Here is a 20,181-nt window from a genome sequence, read left to right as displayed (position 1 = left end):
AGCTTCTTCCAGTTTGAAGGCATTACCTCTCATCTTATGACTCCATGCCTTTGTAAAATGTCCAAATGGAAACTATCCAAATGAATTTGGATAATTGGATCTGCCTTTTGATTATTCTGATTTTGGACTCAGAAGGTTCCCTGATGTATCCTGGCTTAGAAGGTAGGACACATTGCTTGACATAAGTGCTATGAATAAAGGATCATCTGAGGTCTTTGTAGTTCTGCACTAGATTTGAATATTGGTTCAATGCTGTTGACTGTTTTTGCAGTGTGGGGAGCTTCTCACTCTGATCTGGCTACTTACAGCTCTTTTGAAGACATGTACACACTTCACCCATGTTCATGGAGGTGCTGGTGGGACCCAGATGTACTAAGTAGACCCAAGTTAATTTTTTGAGTTCAAACAGGCAGCTACAAGAATTTGAGTTACTGGGAATGCAATTTCAGCCATAGCTACACTTGCAAACATTGTATTTTCAATTTGCATCTGATGTAACTTGGCTCTTCCTAACTCTCTGTTTAAGGTGGGGACGATATTTTAATGTGGATTAAGAGTTCAGAAGTAAGGCTGCTGCGATGACCTTGGTTCACCCTGTTTAGCTCTGTAATTTAAACTTAATTTCATATGTAGATTTGCGTGCTCCTCTAGGCTGACAGCAGTGGAGACTGTCTTGTGTAATTCTTAGCTTGTATTTGGAGTTCTGAAAGGTTTTGAGGGGAAAAAAAGGGGCTTATAGGAGTAGTTCTTGTTTTGTTAGCTGTTAGTCTTTTCATCTTGCTTCTAATAATGTCATGGTCAAATGTTCTGCTTGCTTCTGGGTAGCCAAAGGAGAAGGTTTTCACTCTGAAGTTGAAAATGCTTTTTAAGAATGTCCCTGTGTTCTTAAGAAAACAAACTGTTCCCTCAGTGTGTTTCTTTCAAAGATATCTTTGGAAAAGTTGTGTTATCTCTGAAAGCATGCCCTTGCAAGGGTGCCACCACTAACAGATGTAGTATAAAATCAAATGTATATGCTTAAGGAATGAAATTTATTTTGTAAGATTTCAGTGGAAACTTAGCTTTAAAGCTGAATGGTGCAAGCCAAATCAAGCAATAAGCAGGATTTAAGTGTGGCTCTTAGGGATGTGCATCAGCTTTGTCGTTTACGAAGTCATAGAATCATAGAATGGTTTGGGTTGGAAGGAACCTCGAAGATCATTTAGTTCCAAACCCCTGCAATGGGCAGGGACACATTTTTCTAGATGAGGTTGCTCAAGGCCTCATTCAACCTGGCCTTGAACACTTCCAGGTTCAGAGCCTCAACAGTTTCTCTGGGCAACCTGTTTCAGTACCTCACCACTCTCTTGGGGAAGAATTTCCTCCTAAGACCTCATCTAAATCCAGCTTCTTCTGGTTTGAAGCCATTACCCCTTGTCCCGTCATTCCATGCTTTTGTAAAAAGTCCCTCTCCAGCTGTTCTGTAGCCTCCTTCAAATGCTGGAAGGCTGCTCTGAGGTCTCCCAGGAGCCTTGTCTTCTCCAGGCTCAACAACTGCAACTCTCCCAGCCTGTCTTTATGGGAGAGGTGCTCCAGCTTTCTGATCATCTTCGTGGCCCTCCACTGGACCTGCTCTAGCAGTTCCATGCCCTCCTTATGTTGGGGGCTCCATAGCAGGGCATAGTACTCCAGGTGGGGTCTCAAGAGAGCAGAGGGGCAGAAACCCCTCTCTTGACCTGCTTCTCTTGCTGCTTTTGATGTAGCCCAGGTATGGTTGGCTTTCTGGGCTGCAAGCACACATTGCTGGCTCAATCCTGTACTTGTCATCATACAGCAGCTTCTCCTTAGTACTTCTCCTCAGGAGGATTTATGTCAGATCTCAGAGGCTTGCCCTGTGGGTCTGGTGAAGGTCATGCTGTGTCTGAAGCAGGCTATGAAGACCATAGCAAGATTTTCTTGTTGGAGATCAGTAGGATCACAGCAGTTCACCTTGCTAAATTGGATTTTGTTACAGTTTTGATGGTGGTAAGAGCTTTTCAGGAAGCAGTTATGTTTAAGAATTGTCTGCAGGAGCATCAAGGTCTCTAAGGTGACCCAAGGTATTTTAGAGCCTTCTGTGTTTATTCTTGCTAAATTGTGTTTGGTCTGACTCCCCTCTAAAAAACTCCCTACCAAAAAGTTGTGGTGTTCTGTGTTCTACTTAGCATGTTGGGTACCTAACATCGTGCTTTCACAGCTTGTCCTCTCTCATTTTCCTTTTCTTGGCTGAGTCAAGAAATGCATCTTCGTATGTGTATTTGTTTTTAGCTGCTGTTTTGAGGGCTTGAATGCAGGTTCTATCTCTATATGATTTAAGCCAGAAAGAGAACACTCAAGGCCCTTTGTCTTCTCTAACTCTTTCTTCCTCCTCTTCAAAGCACTTCTATCTTGACTTGATTCTCTCTACTAACAGCCTTGCTCATTTCCTAGTTTGCACCCTTCCTTTTCCAAGGTGTAAGAGTTGAGCGTAATCAGAGTTCTAAGAAGCTGTGAAGCTTATTACTTCAGGCACAGTTAAAATACACTCTGGGATCTGCATCCCCCCCAGGAAAACTTGAGAGCCCAGGTTAGGACACTTCAGTTCAGGAGTAGTCTACAAGCTTTGTAGAAAAGAGAACTCTCTTAAAGGTGACCAAAGAAAACCTGAAAAGTTTTACCTGTAGAGTAGACTTAAGGATATAGTTCCTTACACACCTCCAGGGATGGTGACTCCATCACCTCCCTGGGCAGCCTGCTCCAATGCCTGACCACTCTTGCCAGAAAGGCATTTCTCCTATATCCAACCTAAAGCTCCCCTGGCACAATATCAGGCCATATCTTCTCATTCTATCGCCTGATACTAGTGAGAAGAAACTAAGCCCCACCTCACTCCTACCTCGTTTCTGGAAATTGTAGAGAGCAATGAGGTCTCCCCTGAGCCTCCTTCTCTCCAAACTGAACAACCCCAGCTCCCTCAGCCACTGCTTACCAGATCTGTTCTCCAGACCCTTCACCAGCTTCATTGCATTTCTTTGGACCTGCTGCAGTGCCTCAATGTCTTTCTTAGAGTGAGGGGCCCAAAACTGAACCCAGTATTCAATGTGCAGCCTCACTAGTGCTGAATCCAGGGGGACAATCACTGTACTGGTCCTGCTGGCCACACTTTCTGATCCAGGCCAGGATGCTGTTGGCCTTCTTGGCCACCTGGGCACATGCTGGCTCATGTTCAGCCAGCTGTCAACCAGCACCTCCATTTTTTTTTTTTCTGCTCTGCAGCTTTCCAGCCACTCTACCCCAAGTCTGGGGCGTTTGTGGGATTGTTGTGACTCATGTGCAGGACCTAGCACTTGACCTTGTTAAACCTCATACAGCTGACCCCAGCCCATTGGTTCAGTCTGTCCAGATCTTTTTGCAGAGCCTTCCAATCCTCAAGGAAATCAACACTTTCACCCAATTTAATGTCATCTCCAACTTACTGAGGGTATGGAGTCACCATCTCTGGAGGCGTTTAGGAAACATGTGGACATGGCACTCCGGGATGCAGTTTAATGGCTATGGTGGTCTTAGGTTGATGGTTGGACTCAATCTTAAGAGTCTTTTCCAACCAAAACAATTTCATTTGTGAGGTTGATGCAGTGAGAGTACCATGAAACTTTTCTTGTTGGCAGGACTGTCAATATTGATGCCAGCCCAGAAGGGAGAGATTGTTGTACAGCCACATCAGCAACCTTGTCTAGTCCAAACCTAGGCTCAGGGATATGTTTTTTTATTTCTGTTTTGTATTAACATATTGTATTTGTGTTAGTGTAGTGAGATTTCTGTCAGAGGCTGCAGGAGCTATTTGTTCCAAGAAGGTGAGGATAAAGCTGGAATCAAGAAGTAAGGGAGAATGTTAAAGAACTAATAAAAGAATGGGTGAAGGGAAATGAAAAAGTGGCACACTCAGATTTGCTTGGTGCTCTTCTTAGGAAGAGTCATTCATGTTTTGGAAAAATCCATGTAATCAGGCATCCAAATTGAAGCCATGTCACTTAAAAAGGCTTGTAGTGAACCTGGTCACGCATAATTTAGGTAAAGGTGTACAAACTGCAATTCCAAGTTACTTCTATCTAAATTAGAAAATAAGGCTGAATTTAAAGTGTCTTTCTAGCTGTAAAGAATACATCACAGAACTGGCCAGAGTGCGCCAGATGCAGCCTCACTTGGGCAGAGTAGAGGGGAAAGAGAACCTCTGTCAGCTTGCTGGTCACACTCTTCTTTGTGCATCCCAGGACACCATTGCCCTTCTTGGCCACAAGAACACACTTCTGGCTAATGGTGAACTTGTTCTTCACCAGCACTCCAGGGTCCTCCATGGAGCTGCTATCCATCAGGACAGCCCCTTTCCTGTAGTGGTGCAGGGGGTTGTGTCTCCCCAGGTGCAGTACCCTACACTTAACCCTTGCTGAACTTCATGAGCTTCCCCTCCATGCAACTCTCCATCCAGGCTTCTATTTTTCTTCAGCTGGCAGCTGTGTCATTGGCACATGAGGTAATGTAGGGATGTGTTCCTTGCAGTGCTGTAGGTATTGATTAGAGCTGTAGTATGATTGAAGAGGAGATGTGGGAAGAACACTGGAGCCCTCAATGAAGGCATTGTCCAGGAGGGAAGGTAGCTGCTGCAAGAAGACAAGTTTTGGATGGGAGGAGTGTATGCATGTATACATCTGCCTTTTAATTATAATGAAATGAGCTGAATTTAACTCTCTGGAAAATAAAGCTTTTTCTGCTACATCTAAGTCAGGATGTTGTAAGAATACAGAAGAAGTGAATGTTGTAGTCTGCATAATTTGTCCCTTAAATAAATTTGAAAAAGAAGAAAATATTCAAATATTTCTCTCCAGGTTCTGTTACGATTTTTGGAATAACTGTTTTACAACAGAATCATAGCATCACTGAGGTTGGAAAAGACCTCTAAGATCATTAAGTCCAACCTTCTACCCAAAACCTCCAAGGCAACCTGACCATTTCATTTGCTGGGCCACAGTAGAAATATCTACTGTGGAGAGATTCTCCAGGTGTCAGTTAATTCCACACTTGGAGCACAAGGAATGCTACAGGCATTGTGCTTGCTCCAAGGATTGGATCAGTTTACATCCATAGATTGTCTGCCTAGTTTATAGTCTGTGGATTTAGTGACCTAAAATACTTCTGGACAGAAATGTCAGTACAAAACATTGGGTGCAGGACTGTGACTGAACTATGTTATGTTTTTGAGCTCATAATGGTAACCTCAACTGAAGTCAAGTAAGCACAAATTAATTATTTGTGGAAGCGTGGATATAAAGTCCCTCTGAAATGATAAATTGTGAGTGCAAGTGATTATAGGAACAAAAGAGAATTATTTCTCTTGGCTCTTTTCCACTCCATCAGACATGAGTGTGTATTGGAATGGAAGGTGTGTCCTTCAGGATTCAAGAGGTGTTTTTTAACCTGCAATAAACATTTCCAAGAAACAGCTTGTAAATTGTCAAGTGGAAGCAAAGCCAAAAGCAGTGCTTTTGTCTATAGATTGTATCTTGCAGACTAACCAGCAGTGGAGGCAGGTGTGTTCTCAGATGTACCTGCCTTTTCAAGAGGTTTGTGTTTGAACACATGATTTCAAGAGCCATCTTAAGCTTGGCTTGTAGGGTGGATCATCTGTGAAACTGTCCATGCTAGGCAAGAGAGAATATATGAATAATAAATTGAATATTTGGTTAGGAGAGGGGTTTGCACTATTTTATTTTTTAATATGTTTTGTATCAAACCTAGCACAAAGATAGATGAGCCTTGGGATGTTTATTGTGAGGCCAAAATTTATCACAGATTTTGATATGATAGTACTTGAGGGCGACTTCAGCTACAGCAATTTGGAAGTTTCTGTGAGATTGAATATAAACCAGCATCCAGTATCTTAATTGGTTTTAAAAATAGTATAAAGCCAAGCAAACAGATTGTGTGAGAAGGAAGGTAGCATTTTATCTGCTTCTGGTTTAGTTCTCTGAATGTACTCACGTGGTGTTGGTTCAGTCAGTGTGGCATATCTTGGGTGAATAAACCTTAATGGTTGCCTTGGCTTAGTGTGGAGGTAGTGACTTCGAGGGAATAAAACTGGTTGGGAACCTGGGAAGTGTTGCTGTTTGCTGAATACAGGAGCATCTGTTCATTTTCTGGATTGAGCTTCCTGAAATACAGCAACAGGAGGAAATAAATTAGAGGAGTCAAGCTGGAAAAATGGAGAGGGAAGAGTTTGGCAAGAGGAAATTCATCTTCCATTTTAAAATCTGTGGCTATATGAAACTTACTCTTTTTTTCTTGCCTTTCGAAGCCAAAGGTTAAATGTTTGTTACAGAGTCATAAACTTGTTTGGGTTGGAAAATACCTTGAAGATTAACAAGACCAACTGTCAGCTTAGCACCACTGTGGCCGTTAGACCATGTCCCAAAGTGCCATGTCCAAACCTTTCTTGAATACCTCCAGGAAGAGTGACTCCACCACCTCCCTGGGCAGCCTGTTACAGTGCCTGACCACTCTTACTGGAAAGGCATTTCTCCTAATACCTGACCTAAACCTCCCCTGGCACAATATCAGGCAGTTTTCCTCTCCTATCACCTGATACTAGGGAGAAGAAACCAAGCCTCACTTCATACCCTCCTGTCAGGGAGTTGTAGAGAGCAATGAGGTCTAACTTCAGCCTCCTCTTCACCAGACTGAACAATCCCAGTTCCCTCAAGCCACTCTTCATAAGATCTATTCTCTAGACCTTGATCTTTTTATGCTTTATCTTTTCAGCACAGATGCTTGTAATGGCCATCTAAGTGAACATGGTCACTGCACCAGTCTTTGCAGATGTCAAACTACAGCCAGTGTCTAGATGAGCTTGTACTGGGGTTTTTTGGTGCTGCTTTTTTCTTCTATAGACTAGAAAACTTGGATTCAATTTTAGCAAACGGGTTTGAGGCAGAGTACAGAGGTGAAATTCTGACTTTGAATACTCACTTGTAAACTTTGGAAAACTTGTCAGTCTAAAGGTCTTTAAGCTTATTTTTAATGGCATTCACTCCACCATAGCTTGTTAGTAAAATTTCCTTCTCTTCCTGAACATGTTTGTTTTCAGTATGGTTAAGTCTGTTCACCTTAGTTCATGCTGTTGGGAGTGTCAAGAATGTTTTCCTAATGTTTGAAATTAGACAAGGGATAAAATACTTGGAAATTCCTGTGTCTAGGTCCTGTGCCTCTCTGCTATGTCTTTTAAAAAGTGGTATCTTGAATATTAAAAAAAAAAGGTATATGAAAAATGGCTTTTGGGTCATCTGGAAATCCTTGCTCTGGACCTAGAAGTTCTTACTGGGCCAAGGAGCTGACAGCTTCAGTAATAGCAGAGAATTTGAAGTCATCTGTCCTGAAATCAGAAGTTTAAAAAGTGGTTGTTGAAGTTGACAGTTCTGTTGTGTTAGAACATGAAATGGTCTGATGGTGGCTAAATCTGATGGGTTTTGTTAACTTCCAGATTTTCTTCTAGGCCTGATTTGACATGCACTTGGAGGCACTGGGATGAGCTGCCCAGAGGAATTGTGGAGGCTCCAAGCCTGGAAGTGTTTAAATGCAGGTTGGATGGGGCCTTGAGCAACCTGGTCTAGTGGAAGGTGTCCCTTTCCATGGGAACTAGATGATCTTTAAGGTCCCTTCCAACCCAAACAATTCTAGGATACACATAATTTTCCTTGAAAGGGATATCAAATGCAAATACCAATTTTTATTAGACAGTAAAAGCAAAGCCACTGCTTTCCAATGTGATGTGTTTCTTTGCATATGAGGTGTGTCAGGCTGTGTCCTTCTCAGTAGTGAAAACAGCATTTCCCTCTGTCCTTCAAGGCTGTTCTAATGACATTTGACAAAATTACAGTTTTGCTGCTTGACAGTTGTAATTGCAGGGTTGAAAGCAGGTGGTGTTGCACACTGCATCAAATTGCCTATCACTGGAAACTGCAGGCCTGACTTACTTCATGAAAGTATAACTGGCCCTGAGGATAAAACGAAGTCTGGGTTCTCTGGTCCAGAGCTAGAGTGACAGGTAGTCCTGACCATTGAAGCAGGTCGCCAGCAGGTTTCATCTGTTTAGTGAGAAAGCTCAGTGAGGTTTAGATTGGAGATTAGAAGAAACTTTTTGACTGAAAGTGTTCTCAAAGACTGGCACAGGCTGCCCAGGGAAGTGGGTGAATCCCCATCCCTGGCGGTGTTTCCAAGAGGCAGAGATGTGGTGCCGAGGGACATGGTTTAGCACCAGGCTTGGTAGTGTTAGATAATGGTTGGACTGGGTGATCTTAAATGTCTTTTCCAACCAAAATGATTCTGTGGTTCTATAATGGAAGGGTGGTTGCCTCTAGTGAGGCACATGGAGGGGTGACTGAGTAAAAGCTGTGGCTGTTCCTCCTCTCTGTGGAGCGCCAGGGAAAGGACCTTGGCCCAGTTGTGAGCTACTGTAATGGTTGTGCTTTCTGCCAGCTAGCATGGGCTTGGCCTTCTGTTACGAACTTCTGTAGAGCACTGAGAAGTTTGTGTTAGTTACACCAAACATCTTTAGTGAGGGGTGTGATAATTCTAGGCTCCTTGCTTTTTTGCAGGTTAATAAGAGAGGAATAGTTACTTTTTACACATACGTAGGTGTAGTAGAATTGTAGATTCCTGTGTCTTCTTTTGCATCTGTGGAAAATTCAAATAGCACCTGATTTAAGGAACCAGAAGATTCCTTCCCTTCTGGATTGTCATTGCGGAATGAATTTTCTTGCTTTGTCCCACAGTGCTAACTTAAGATCATAGTCCAAGATTGTGGGTGTGTAGCCTGCATAGTGTTGCCCACAGAGGGGCTGCTAGTGAACCTTTGTTCCTTCTGGATTTCGTTGCTCAGGCATGAAAGTCTGTCACTGTTAGTGCTGCAGCAGGTTTGGTTTTCAGAACTGACAGCAGTTTAAATACAACCAAAGTATAGTATATATTGCACTCCAGCATTATTCCTCTGTGTCTTTACGAACCAGTTTGCTGTAATTATAGAAACAGAATGGAAAGGTTGAATTTTAAGTGTGTTTTTTAAGATATGTTTTGAATTCTTGTTTTTCAGCCTGGTCGTTCAAGTTGTTGCTCATAGAAAAAGAAAAATCAACTACAGAAGCAGTTTGCCTGATGGCCATGAGACAGTCCTTGTTGCTGAGATTGACATAATGAACATAGTTCTGCTCTGTACTTAGAGACTGAGATTTAAAATGGTTATGGGTGAGGGATACTAGCTGGACTATGTATGGATGAATAGTAGATAAACTATGAGCATTGATAACTTCTATGTTACTGCTTTAAGACAGTCATTGACTAAAAGAACTGAAGAAATATCTCTGGTTTTGCTGGTGTTCTTAGGGTCAAGGATAAAGGCAGGAGAGAAGCCCTGCAAATAAATGGGCACGCTATTACACAAAACTTTAAAACTGAGTGAAGCCTGAAATGGAGCTTGCAGTAGGGTAGAAGTGCCTGTAAGATCCTGTAAATCCTGAGGACTATCTTTATTTTCCACTGCTCAAAGGTGTGTCGGTGTAAGCTGAAATTCCCCACCACCACCGACAATAACCAGGCTAGCCCAGTCTGGAAGCAAATGAAGGCTGTATTTACAAGCAGAGTCTACAATCTACGATGAAATGCAATGAATATGTACAAATATACAAAATTCACAGCATTTACAAATATATACAATCAACAGAAAAAGCACAACCGATCTCCCTTTGCTTCCCCCCAAGGGGACCCTTCCCAAAGGGGCCTCTCTCTCTCTCCCAGGAGCTTCCTCCCAGACCCCCCTGGACACAGAAGCAGAGTTAGTTAAGCAGAAAGTTGTTAACTTAGCTGCCAAGGTCAGTACGTGTTATCTTCAGCCAGAAGAGAAGAAACAGCAGCCAGACAGCCCAGCAACTGCCCCCACTGCAGAACGCAGAATGTGCAGAGTGCCCACTTTGTTTTGGGTAATAGTTCTTAAACATTTCTATCTATCCAATGGAAGTGTTTAGAACAATCAGTATTTTGCTTTCTTACACCCAATAGTGACTTATTTACACTCTTTCACTTGCTCTGTTTTGAACTTTGCAAGGAAAAAAATTAAAAAGGCAATTTCAAACCATCACAAAAGGTCAAAACCAAATAGTAGGATTTATCAGGTCTCTGCCTGTACTGTCCTTGACGTTATGGAAGGGGTCATAAGAGTTTTGGATGGCAGGCTCCATTAGAGGACAGGTTTATCATAATGGTGTTGGAGGAAATGGTGTCCATCTAGTTATCACAGACATTTATAGAATCATAGAATGGTTTGGGTTGGAAGTGACCTTGAAGATCATCTCATTCCAACTTGCCTGCCATGGGCAGGGACACCTTCCACTAGACCAGGTTGCTCAAAGCCTCCTCCAACCTGGCCTTGAACACTTCCAGGGAGGGTCATCCACAGCTTCCTTGGGCAACCTGTTCCAGTGTCTCACCACCCTCATTGTAAAGAATCTCTTCCTAATACCTAGTCCAAATCTCCCCTCTTCCAGCTCAAAGCCATTCCACCTTATTCTATCATTTCAAGCCCTTGTAAAAAGTCCCTCTCCTGTACCCTTCAGGTACTGGAAGGCCACTCTAAGGTCTCCCTGCAGCCTTCTCCAGGCTGAACAGCCCCAGCTGCGAGCAGGTGTTTCCAGAGAGAAAGATTCCCTGCTCCAGAATACCTTGGGCTTTCAGGTTACCTGGAATAAAATCTCAAGACTGGAAGAGTTATTGGTAACCAAAGGAAAATAGTAATTTTTAGTTCTGGTTAATTTTGAATATCCATCAGGATGCTTGATCAACAGTGAGTTACCACAGAACCCTGAGCTGATTGGAAATTCTGGAGTTTTACTGTTGTATGGGAAGGAAGGACTGCTTACTAAATGTGCAATTGAAAATGTTTCAGTGAAATCATTAATTTTGTTCATTTTTCCCTGGTGGGAATGAGTTTGCACTGTTCCCTAACATGTTTTCTTTTCCTTTTTGCAGATTACCTTCCTAGGAATCATCACTCTTCGTATGTAGAGAATATCTTGCTGTGTTGCTGCAACTGAGTTTAGAATGTTACTGGAGATTCTGATGGAGGAATAACCAGATCTTGGGCTGCTGTGCTGGAAGACTTTACAGGAAGGACAAAATGTCATCCAATAGGAGTCAGAACCCACATGGACTTAAGCAGATCGGTCTTGACCAGATATGGGATGACCTAAGAGCTGGAATTCAGCAGGTTTACACCAGACAAAGCATGGCAAAATCCAGATACATGGAACTCTACACGTATCCTAATGCCTAAGCCAGTTAGTACTTTCACTAATAGTACATTAGAAAGAAACTTTTACTTTTCTAAACTCAGAATTGCTTCATCACTGTTTGACTTAGTGCCTTTTAAGAATACATCTTTATTTTGAAGAGCAGCTTTTTCTGTTTAGTCTTGCTGGCAAATAAGCAGGAACATTCTGTTTTCTGATACAAACTGTCTTCATAATTATGGCTACCCTTGAATTCAGGCTGGATTGCAATTGACAGAGCAGAGATATTTAAAATGATTTTGTTAATAGGTAAATTTTGAGTCCACAACACAACAGAAGAACACAGAAATTATTTTTCTGTCTTGGGTGTTATGCTGCAGGTCTCACTGGAAGCTTTTTAACTCTTGTCAGTTTCAGGGTGGTACTTGTGAGTTGTGTTTATGCTTTTCCATCTGGAATGGAATACTCCCAGTGGATTTCTCTTGAATTCCTAGCTTGCATCAGAGAGCCGTGAAAATTTTCCAGCATCTACCCTCTCAGGGAATTGTTACAAGGTGCTGGGCTGGTGTTCACCCTTGTGAGTGTGTGGTTAAGTGCTGGTTGGTTAGATCTGTGTCTTCTGGATGACACAGGAGCTGAAGAGGTTTTAATGATATGAAAGACAACATTTCTCCAGCAAATACAGTAGGCTGTATTGTTTGCATTACAAGTGCTTTTACAAGAGTACAAAACTTCCATACTCCCTCCTGGCAATTTTCCTATCGGTATTTTCAGTGAGTTTCTCTATGTTGTTCTTTGCCTTTGGTGTAATCTGGGAAAACAGGAACCTGTGAGAGCAGGGAAACTCACCTCAACTTGTTCCTGCAGGCCAGCTGTTGAGGTGACACAGCACTCAGCATAACAAGTTCATTACTGCTTAAGATCTGGGACTCTCTAGAGTTGAACAGTCCTGCACCTGGGGAGGAATAACCCTCTGCACCAGTACAGGTTAGGGGTTGACTTGCTGGGAAGTAGCTCCATGGGGAAGGGCCTTGGAGTCCTGGTGGACAAAAAATTATTCATGGGATGGCAAGGTGCCCTTGTGGCCAAGAAGGCCAATGGTCTCCTGGGGTGTATTAAGAAAAGTGTGGCCTGCAGGTCGAGGGAGGTTTTCCTCCTCCTCTACTCTGCCCTGTTGGGACCACATCCGGAGTACTGTGTCCAGTTCTGGCCTCACCGGTTCAAGAGGGACAGGGATATACTGGAGAGAGTCCAATGGAAGGCAATGAGGATGATTTAGGGACTTGAGCATCTGTCTGATGAGGAAAGGCTGAGAAGAGATCTTATTAGTGTCTATAAATATCTGAGGGGTGGGTGTCTGAAGAAGGGGCCAGTCTGTTTTCAGTGGTGCACAGTAATAGGACAAGGAGCCATTGGGTACAAGCTGGAACACAGGAGGTTCCACCTCAACATGAAGAGAAACTTCTTTGGTGTGAGGGTGCTGGAGCTCTGGAGCAGGCTACCCAGAGTGGTTGTGGAGTCTCCTTCTCTGGAGACCTTCAAAACCTGCCTGGATGCATTCCTGTGTGACCTGTCCTAGGTGATTCTGCTTTAGGAGGAAGGTTGGACTGAATGATCTCCTGAGGTCTCTTCCAACCTCTACCGTTCTGTGATCTGTGAAAGAGTAAATTTATACCTAAACCTGGTCTTTATTGCAGAGGCTAGGAGTGAGGAGAGAGAAGTTCTGTTAGACTTGTTCATCTTTTGTTGTTGTGTGTTCCTCCTTTGCAAAAGCTTCCTTGTCATTTCTCCCTGCCCTGTAGTTTTGTGCTACACTTGAACTCTCCTTCCCTTTCAGTTCCTTAAAACTCTGGGAACATAATTGTACTGCTAGAAGGGAAATAAGTTACTACTTCAGGTCAAGGGAGGTCCTTCTCCCATCTACTCTGCGCTGGTGGGGCCACATCCGGAGTATTGTGTCCAGTTCTGGGCTTCCCAGTTCAAGAAGGACAAGGAACTGCTTGAAAGGGAACAAGAAAGGGCTACAAAATGCTGAGGGAACTGGAGCATCTCTCTTATGAGGAAAGACTGAGACAATTTAGACATTTTGACATTTAGAATTTAGACATCTGGAAAAGAGCAGACTCGGTGGGGGATCTCTTCAATTCTGATCAATACTTAAAGGGTGAGTGTCAGGAGGATGGGACCAGTCTTTTTTCAGTGGTGTCCAGTTGCAGGACAAGGGATAACAGGCACAAACATAAGAAGTTCCATCTAAACATGAGGAGGAACGTCATAAATGTAAGGGTGATGGAGCACTGGAACAGGGTGCCCAAAGAAGTGGTGGAGTCTCCATCTCTGGAGACATTCAAAACCTGTCTGGAGGTACTCCTGTGTGACCTTTAGGTGACTCTACTTTAGCAGGGATGTTGGACTTTGATCTCTGGAGGTCCCTTCCAACCCCTACCGTTCTGTGGTTCAGCAGAAATGTTTTCTTTGTACAAAATTGAAGAGCAGGGACTCATGCAAAATTGAATAATTGCACCCATTGGTTGAAAGCATGAGTGTTTGCCTGTTGTGTGTTGAACTACAAAACTGGTAATTGTCTTGTGCAATTTCTAGAGGAAGAGTGAAGTACTGTGGTACTTCTTGGAATGGGAGAGTAGATCAGAGGTGACCATGGCATGTTCAAGCCTGTGTTTTGATGGAGTACTTGCTCAAAAAGCATATGCACCATGACTGAAAGAGCCTCTTTTGCTGCCACGATGTGGACACTGAAGTTCAGACCTGCACAGTGAAGGATCTAGGAACAGGGACAGTGGTTAGTCACTTCCCCAGTCCAAATTGCTTGTTGCCTGCATGAACTCCCAGGCTACTGGAAGAACAAGTGGCCCTCCAGGTGCATCATGTGTCAGGATCGGTGCCTTCAGTAGAAACGATCTCCTACAAGGCAATAAATACATTATGGTGTGGCATCATCCAAGGTTTTTGTTTTTAATCCTTTGCATTTCCCAGCTTTAGAAAGGCTGTCAAAAGTAGCATTAATTATATTGAAGACAATGGTTGTGAATTAGTCATTGGCTGCTTCTTGTAACCCATTTTGAAGAGTTCCAGATAAGAATAAAGTTCTGGAAAAGTTTTTTTTCACCTTGAACAGCACAATTCTGAAACAATTTATAAACTTCCTTGCTGTCTTCTACCTCAAGTTTTTAATTTAGAGAAGCAAATATAACTTTGAATCACAGAATTGTTTTGCTTGGAAGAGACCTTTAAGATCATCAAGTCCAACCTTCAACCCAGCACCACCATGGCCATTAAACCATGTCCCCAGGTGCCATGTCTACATGTTCTTTGAACACCTCCAGGGATGTGACTCCACCACTGGGCAGCCTGTTCCAATGCCTGGCCACTCTTGCAGGAAAGAAATGTTTCCTCATATTCAACCTAAACCTCCCTGGCACAATTTCAGGCCATTTCCTGTCCTTCTATCACTTTTTCACCCTAAAGAAAGTGAAGAAGTTAGAGAAGGGTGATCTCTTCCTGATCCTCTGGGACAAATGGCAAAGTTCATCAGCCAGATACTTGGGAAGCAGCATGGCTTTGCTGTAGTGCAACCTGTTCACCTGATGAATTAACTTCTCTGCTTGTTGTAGAATGCAGATTGCTCTGCAGAATAGCACAGATCCCCTCAGACCAGTTTGCTAAGAGCTGTTTGGGTACATGCATGGCTCCCAGCATAGGAAGCAGTTGAGGGGATTGGTTTGCCTTCTGCAACCAAGAATTCTTCTCACAGTGTTCCTCTTATGATTCTCAGCTGGAGTGCCCTGTACTTCCCTGTACACAAGTTTTGAGTTTGTTTGGAGTATGTCGGTGGGGACACAGATTGTCAGCAGTGTGAGAGGGTGCTCTTGTGTGTATAATGTGTCAAGGAATAATTCACATTTGCTAGCTCACTTCTGCAGAGGCAGCTGGACTTGGGTAGCACAACAAAACCTGAGCATTTCAAACAGTGCTGCCTTGGATGTTTTGGCTAGCAAGACTCAAGTTGGAGTAACAAGTAAGGATGGGCTTTACTGGTGTATTTTTAATCCAGCTCTGAGCTGATTACTCTCAGTCTCTCTCAATGAAGGAATCTTGGTTTTAACAGGCTTTTCTCTTCTAAATCTGGGCTTTTATCTTCTTCAGGTCTATTATGGTTATTCTTTCTGTTCTTCTCCAGGGATATTGTAACCAGGCAAATATTCACAGCACTGCAATAATTACCCATGATCTGGACAATACTTGTGTTTTCAGGTTGGTTCAGAGCCACTTGGGATAGGAGAGGTAGGTGAACAAGGAATCAAGGCTGCCAACTGGGTATTTCTGAATTGGCCCTAAATTCCGTGGATTGTGATGGAGAGACTTCTCCCTGCACAATTCAGAGGACGTTATAGTAACTATTTTGAAGTTCAACTCTGAGGTAAGCCCTGCTTTTCTTGGTTGTGAAAGCAAGTAACTTGTCTCTCTATAGAAAAATCATTACGCCGTGTGGCTTTCCCTACGTGACCAGGGAATTCTGAAGTCATCGTGTAGGTGGCTGAAGTAGCAGGCAATACCAGGAAAATTGAGGTGCTGGAGTGGGTCTAGAAAAGGGCAAGGAAGCTGTTGGAAGGTGTGGAGAACAGGTCTGGTGAGGAGCTGCTGAGGGACCTGGGGTTATTTAGTCTAGAGAAGAGGATGCTGAGGGGAGACCTCATTGCTCTCTACAGCTCCCTGAAAGGAGGTTGTGGCCGGATGGGGATAAATCACTTCTTGCAGGTAACAAGTAATGGGATGAGGGGCAATGGCCTGAAGTTGTACCAGGGGAGATTTAGGTTGGATATTAGAAATTTCTTGACTGAAAAGGTTCTCAAAGGCAGGAAGGTGATTGAATCCCCATCCCTGGAGGTGTTTCCAGGAGGCAGAGGTGTGGTGCTGAGGGACATGGTTTAGCACCAGCCTTGGTAGAGTTAGAGAATGGTTGGACCTGATGATCTTAGTCTTTTGCAACTTAAATGATTCTATGGTTTTGTGTGGACTAATGCATCTTGTATCATGGCTCAGTCATGTACAGTCACACAAAGATAGCTGATAGAAATGAAAATCTCGTTGTTCACTGTGTTTTTCAAGTCTCAAGCTGACCTGTTCCTTAATTCCCCTGTCAGTCATGTTTATAACTACTGTACTAGCGTCCACCAGTCCAACCAAGCACGGGGAGCTGGAGTGCCCCCTTCCAAATCCAAAAAGGGCCAGGCACCTGGGGGTGCTCAGTTTGTTGGCTTGGAATTGTACAAACGGCTAAAAGAATTCCTGAAGAACTACTTGACAAATCTCCTTAAGGTAAGAAGGGATTATAAGTCAAAGCTCTATTTGGGGCTGTTCAGCCTGGAAAAGAGAAGGCTCTGGGGAGTCCTTAGCATAGCCTTTAGTACCTGAAGGAGCTACAGGAGATCTGGGGAGGGACTTTTTACAATGGCTTGTAGTGATAGGATGAGGGGGAATGGCTTTTAGCTGGAAGAAGGGAGATTTAGACCGGATATTAGGAAGAAATTCTTTCCAGTGAGGGTGGGGAGACTCTGGAACATGTTGCCCAGGGGTTGTGAATGTCCCTTACCTGGAAGTGTTCAAGGCCAGGTTGGATAAGGCCTTGGGCAATCTGGTCTAGTGGAAGGTGTTCCTGCCCACAGCAGGAGGTTGGAACTAGATGATCTTTAAGGACCCTTCCAACCCAAACCATTTTCTGCTTCTATAATACCATTCCTTTTTCTAACAACACAGGGTTCCATTTCCTACCTGATAGGCTCCTAGAGAAGACCTTGTCCATGCTGGTGTTTCAGCCACATAGGCAGCAGCAGTGGGAGTGGGCGCTATGTTTTAGGAAGATCCTCCTTGTTGAATGCACTGCCATGGCACTGGCATGTTTTACCTAGCACACTCATTGGTGTTTGCTGCCTAATTGTAATGTGGTGCCCTCTTGGTCTCACCCATGGGAAGGATGGGAGTGTCTTCTAGAGCTTAATCCATGCTGTGCATTTCTTGTTTAACAGTGCTTTAATTTCTGAATCACAGAATCATAGAATGGTTTGGATTGGAGGGGACTTTAAAGATCATCTAGTTTCAACCTCCCTGCCATGGGCGGGGATAGCTTCCACTAGCCCAGGTTGCTCAGCAGCCTTGTCCAATCTGGCCTTGTGCTTTCTTAGTGTAGAAGCAAATGTAGCAGTGCTGTGTTTCCCAGAAACAGGGGGCATGGTGGAGATTGATTACACAGTGAATTTGCACACCCTCACCTACCTCGGTTGTGCATTCAAACTACCCAACGGTACTGGCAACCTGTTGTTGTTTCAGGATGGTGAAGATTTGATGGATGAGAGCGTGCTGAAGTTCTACACTCAGCAGTGGGAAGATTATAGGTTTTCAAGCAAAGTATTGAATGGGATATGTGCCTACCTCAATCGACACTGGGTTCGGCGTGAGTGCGATGAAGGTCGTAAAGGAATCTACGAAATTTATTCAGTAAGTAGTTTTTGGAAGGGACTTACCCATTTCTTCTGTCATGTTTGCATTCTCATCCTGCAGATTGCTCTTTGAAACTTGTAGGAAGTTCCCAGAAGTTTTAAAGAAGTGGGCAAAGTGGACATCTCCCAGCTTTCCATGCTTCATCTCCAGTGTATTCATAAAAATCCCCTGGATCTAAACTTGTGAGATATTCAGCTGCCTTGTACTGGGATTACCAGTATCAGACTGGAGAGGGTAGTCTGTTTCTGGGAGCAGTGTGGCCTCGTCTTCCCAATTAGAATTCAGTCAAGTGTTTCAAATAGAGAATGAAGTAAATTGCGTTTTATTTTTACATCAACTTTGATACATCTCTACAATGTGCAAGCTGCTGAGATTCAGTCAACATTTGTTTGGCAGTAGAAGTTATTTTGGTACAGTTGTGAAAGATTGATGATTGATGTTTTTTATTGTAATGTAAAGGGAAGGATAGCAGAAGTTCTGTGTCTCAGATAACTAAAAGATTTTTTTTTTTATATATAGGATAATTACTGTCCTTACTGATGAATCTCTAGGAGAGCATTCTATTATTTTACCACTTCACTAAAATAAACTTCCTTCCTTTACCTCCTTCCCTCCTAACTTCACTACCTAATGCTAAGGGTCAGTGTTGGCCTGAAAAAATGGGCAACAAAAAAAAGCTCTGTTGTCAAAGTAAATCACAGGGTTTGTTAATTTTCAGAGTTGGCAGTGAATCACTGTCAGAAAAGGGTAGTAGAGGTGCCTCTGTTACCTTAGGTAGAGGTAGTAATGAAGCAAATGGTGATTTTTCTTGTTGCATGAGAAATATGTGTGTCAAAACATAATCATTAAAGGATTTCTGAGTATTTAGCATGCTATATGAGCCATCCTTAAGGAGTTACCTGCATGAATATGTCTGTGTACATATGTATATAAAATATATTTTCTTAATTCCCTCTTTCATCTCCCTCCCTTTACTTCCAGCTTGCCTTGGTGACCTGGAGGGACTGCTTATTCAGGCCATTAAATAAGCAGGTATGTATTGTATGTGCTACAGCTGTAGTGTTATTTTATAAAGTTAATTTTATATATTGTTATTAATTATTCCAAGGAGAGTTTGGAGGCTGGCAGAGGAAGACCCAGAAAAGAAGCAGGAGCCTTCCTTTGTGATGCTAAAAAGATAAACTTTCATGGGGGAATGAGCTTTTCTCGGGGTTTGTGGTTGAACTTTTACACCAAAACTGCCCTGTTACTGATTTGCACACAGGACCCTTGGCTTCTTTTAAATGCTAAGAGGACTTGTCTTAAATGAAGTAGCAACTTCAGCTGTTTCCAAGCCAGGCAGGAGTTACAGGTCATGTCTTAAGGTTTGAGGGTCAAGATTGTGTGGGAACAGATGGTGGAAGGCCTGGGATTTTGGTCTCTTCTAATATTACTGTGAATCATTACATTGATGCCTTGAATATTCAGCTCAGACAAGTATTTTTAAGTAGCAAATCAGCACAACATAAAACAAAATGTTCCATCACAACAGAATAGTCTATTTATGTATGTTGATTTCACTCTTATTTTTCAGTACTTTATGCTGAAAACACCGTTCTATTACAAAGCTAGGTTGCAGTGGAGAGGAACAGTAGCTGTAACATATTTTTCAGCATGAACCAATAGCTTTGTTTGTGTGAAGTACAGATGGTTAGCTCAGCTCTCAGTGCAAAATTTTCTTGTATTTCAGGTGTAAACCAAATTTTGTTTAGAAGGTGCTTTTTGAAATTAAAACAACCAACCAAACAAGAAACAACCAAGCACTTTCATAGTCTTTTACAGCTGACCATTAATTGGACTGGAATTACATTGTAGAATTTAAAGGTGCAGCATACTGTGTAGGAATTTTTGTATGCTCAGTTGGCCTTCAGTTTTGTTCTCAAGAGGCTTGACTTGCCTTGAATAGAGGAATACAATTCTGCTTGACTACTGTGCTTGACTACTAGGTGCTTTCTCTGTGCCTGATTTACTTTTAATGCCTGTTTTCCAAGGTAACAAATGCTGTTTTGAAACTGATTGAAAAGGAGAGAAATGGGGAAACTATCAATACAAGGCTGATCAGTGGAGTTGTACAATCTTATGGTAAGTGTAATAAATAAATAAATAAATAAACTTGCTTTAAGGTTTTGTTACTTTCTTTAAAAAAAAAAAAAAAAGTAAAAACATATCCTCTATCAGAGCACTGCCTTGGATGCCCAGTAAAGATTTTCAGTAGAATAAACACATTTATATACTGTTTTAACTTCATGTTTGTAGAGGCACTGGATGCAATTAGTTGGTTACATTTGTAAGGCTTGAATGT

At 42.7% G+C, this 20,181-nt stretch overlaps 1 protein-coding gene across 1 annotated transcript in view; it reads left to right on the top strand.

Annotated features, from left to right (window-relative positions):
- The first annotated feature begins 11,143 nt into the window (after positions 1 to 11,143).
- Positions 11,144 to 20,181, top strand: part of CUL1 (cullin 1) — a 31,954-nt gene continuing 22,916 nt past the window's right edge. Inside the window, exons 1-5 of the mRNA XM_054384714.1 lie at positions 11,144 to 11,352; positions 16,487 to 16,661; positions 17,670 to 17,837; positions 18,822 to 18,872; positions 19,871 to 19,961. Coding sequence (XP_054240689.1) covers positions 11,213 to 11,352; positions 16,487 to 16,661; positions 17,670 to 17,837; positions 18,822 to 18,872; positions 19,871 to 19,961 — 625 coding nt within the window. The 5' untranslated portion in view covers positions 11,144 to 11,212. The remainder of the gene's footprint in view (positions 11,353 to 16,486; positions 16,662 to 17,669; positions 17,838 to 18,821; positions 18,873 to 19,870; positions 19,962 to 20,181) is intronic.

Source organism: Indicator indicator, chromosome 11 (assembly GCF_027791375.1).
Source record: "Indicator indicator isolate 239-I01 chromosome 11, UM_Iind_1.1, whole genome shotgun sequence".
NCBI classification, from domain to species: domain Eukaryota; kingdom Metazoa; phylum Chordata; class Aves; order Piciformes; family Indicatoridae; genus Indicator; species Indicator indicator.
The sequence above is the reverse complement of the archived record's forward strand: the minus strand, read 5'-3'. Positions and strand labels throughout refer to the sequence as shown.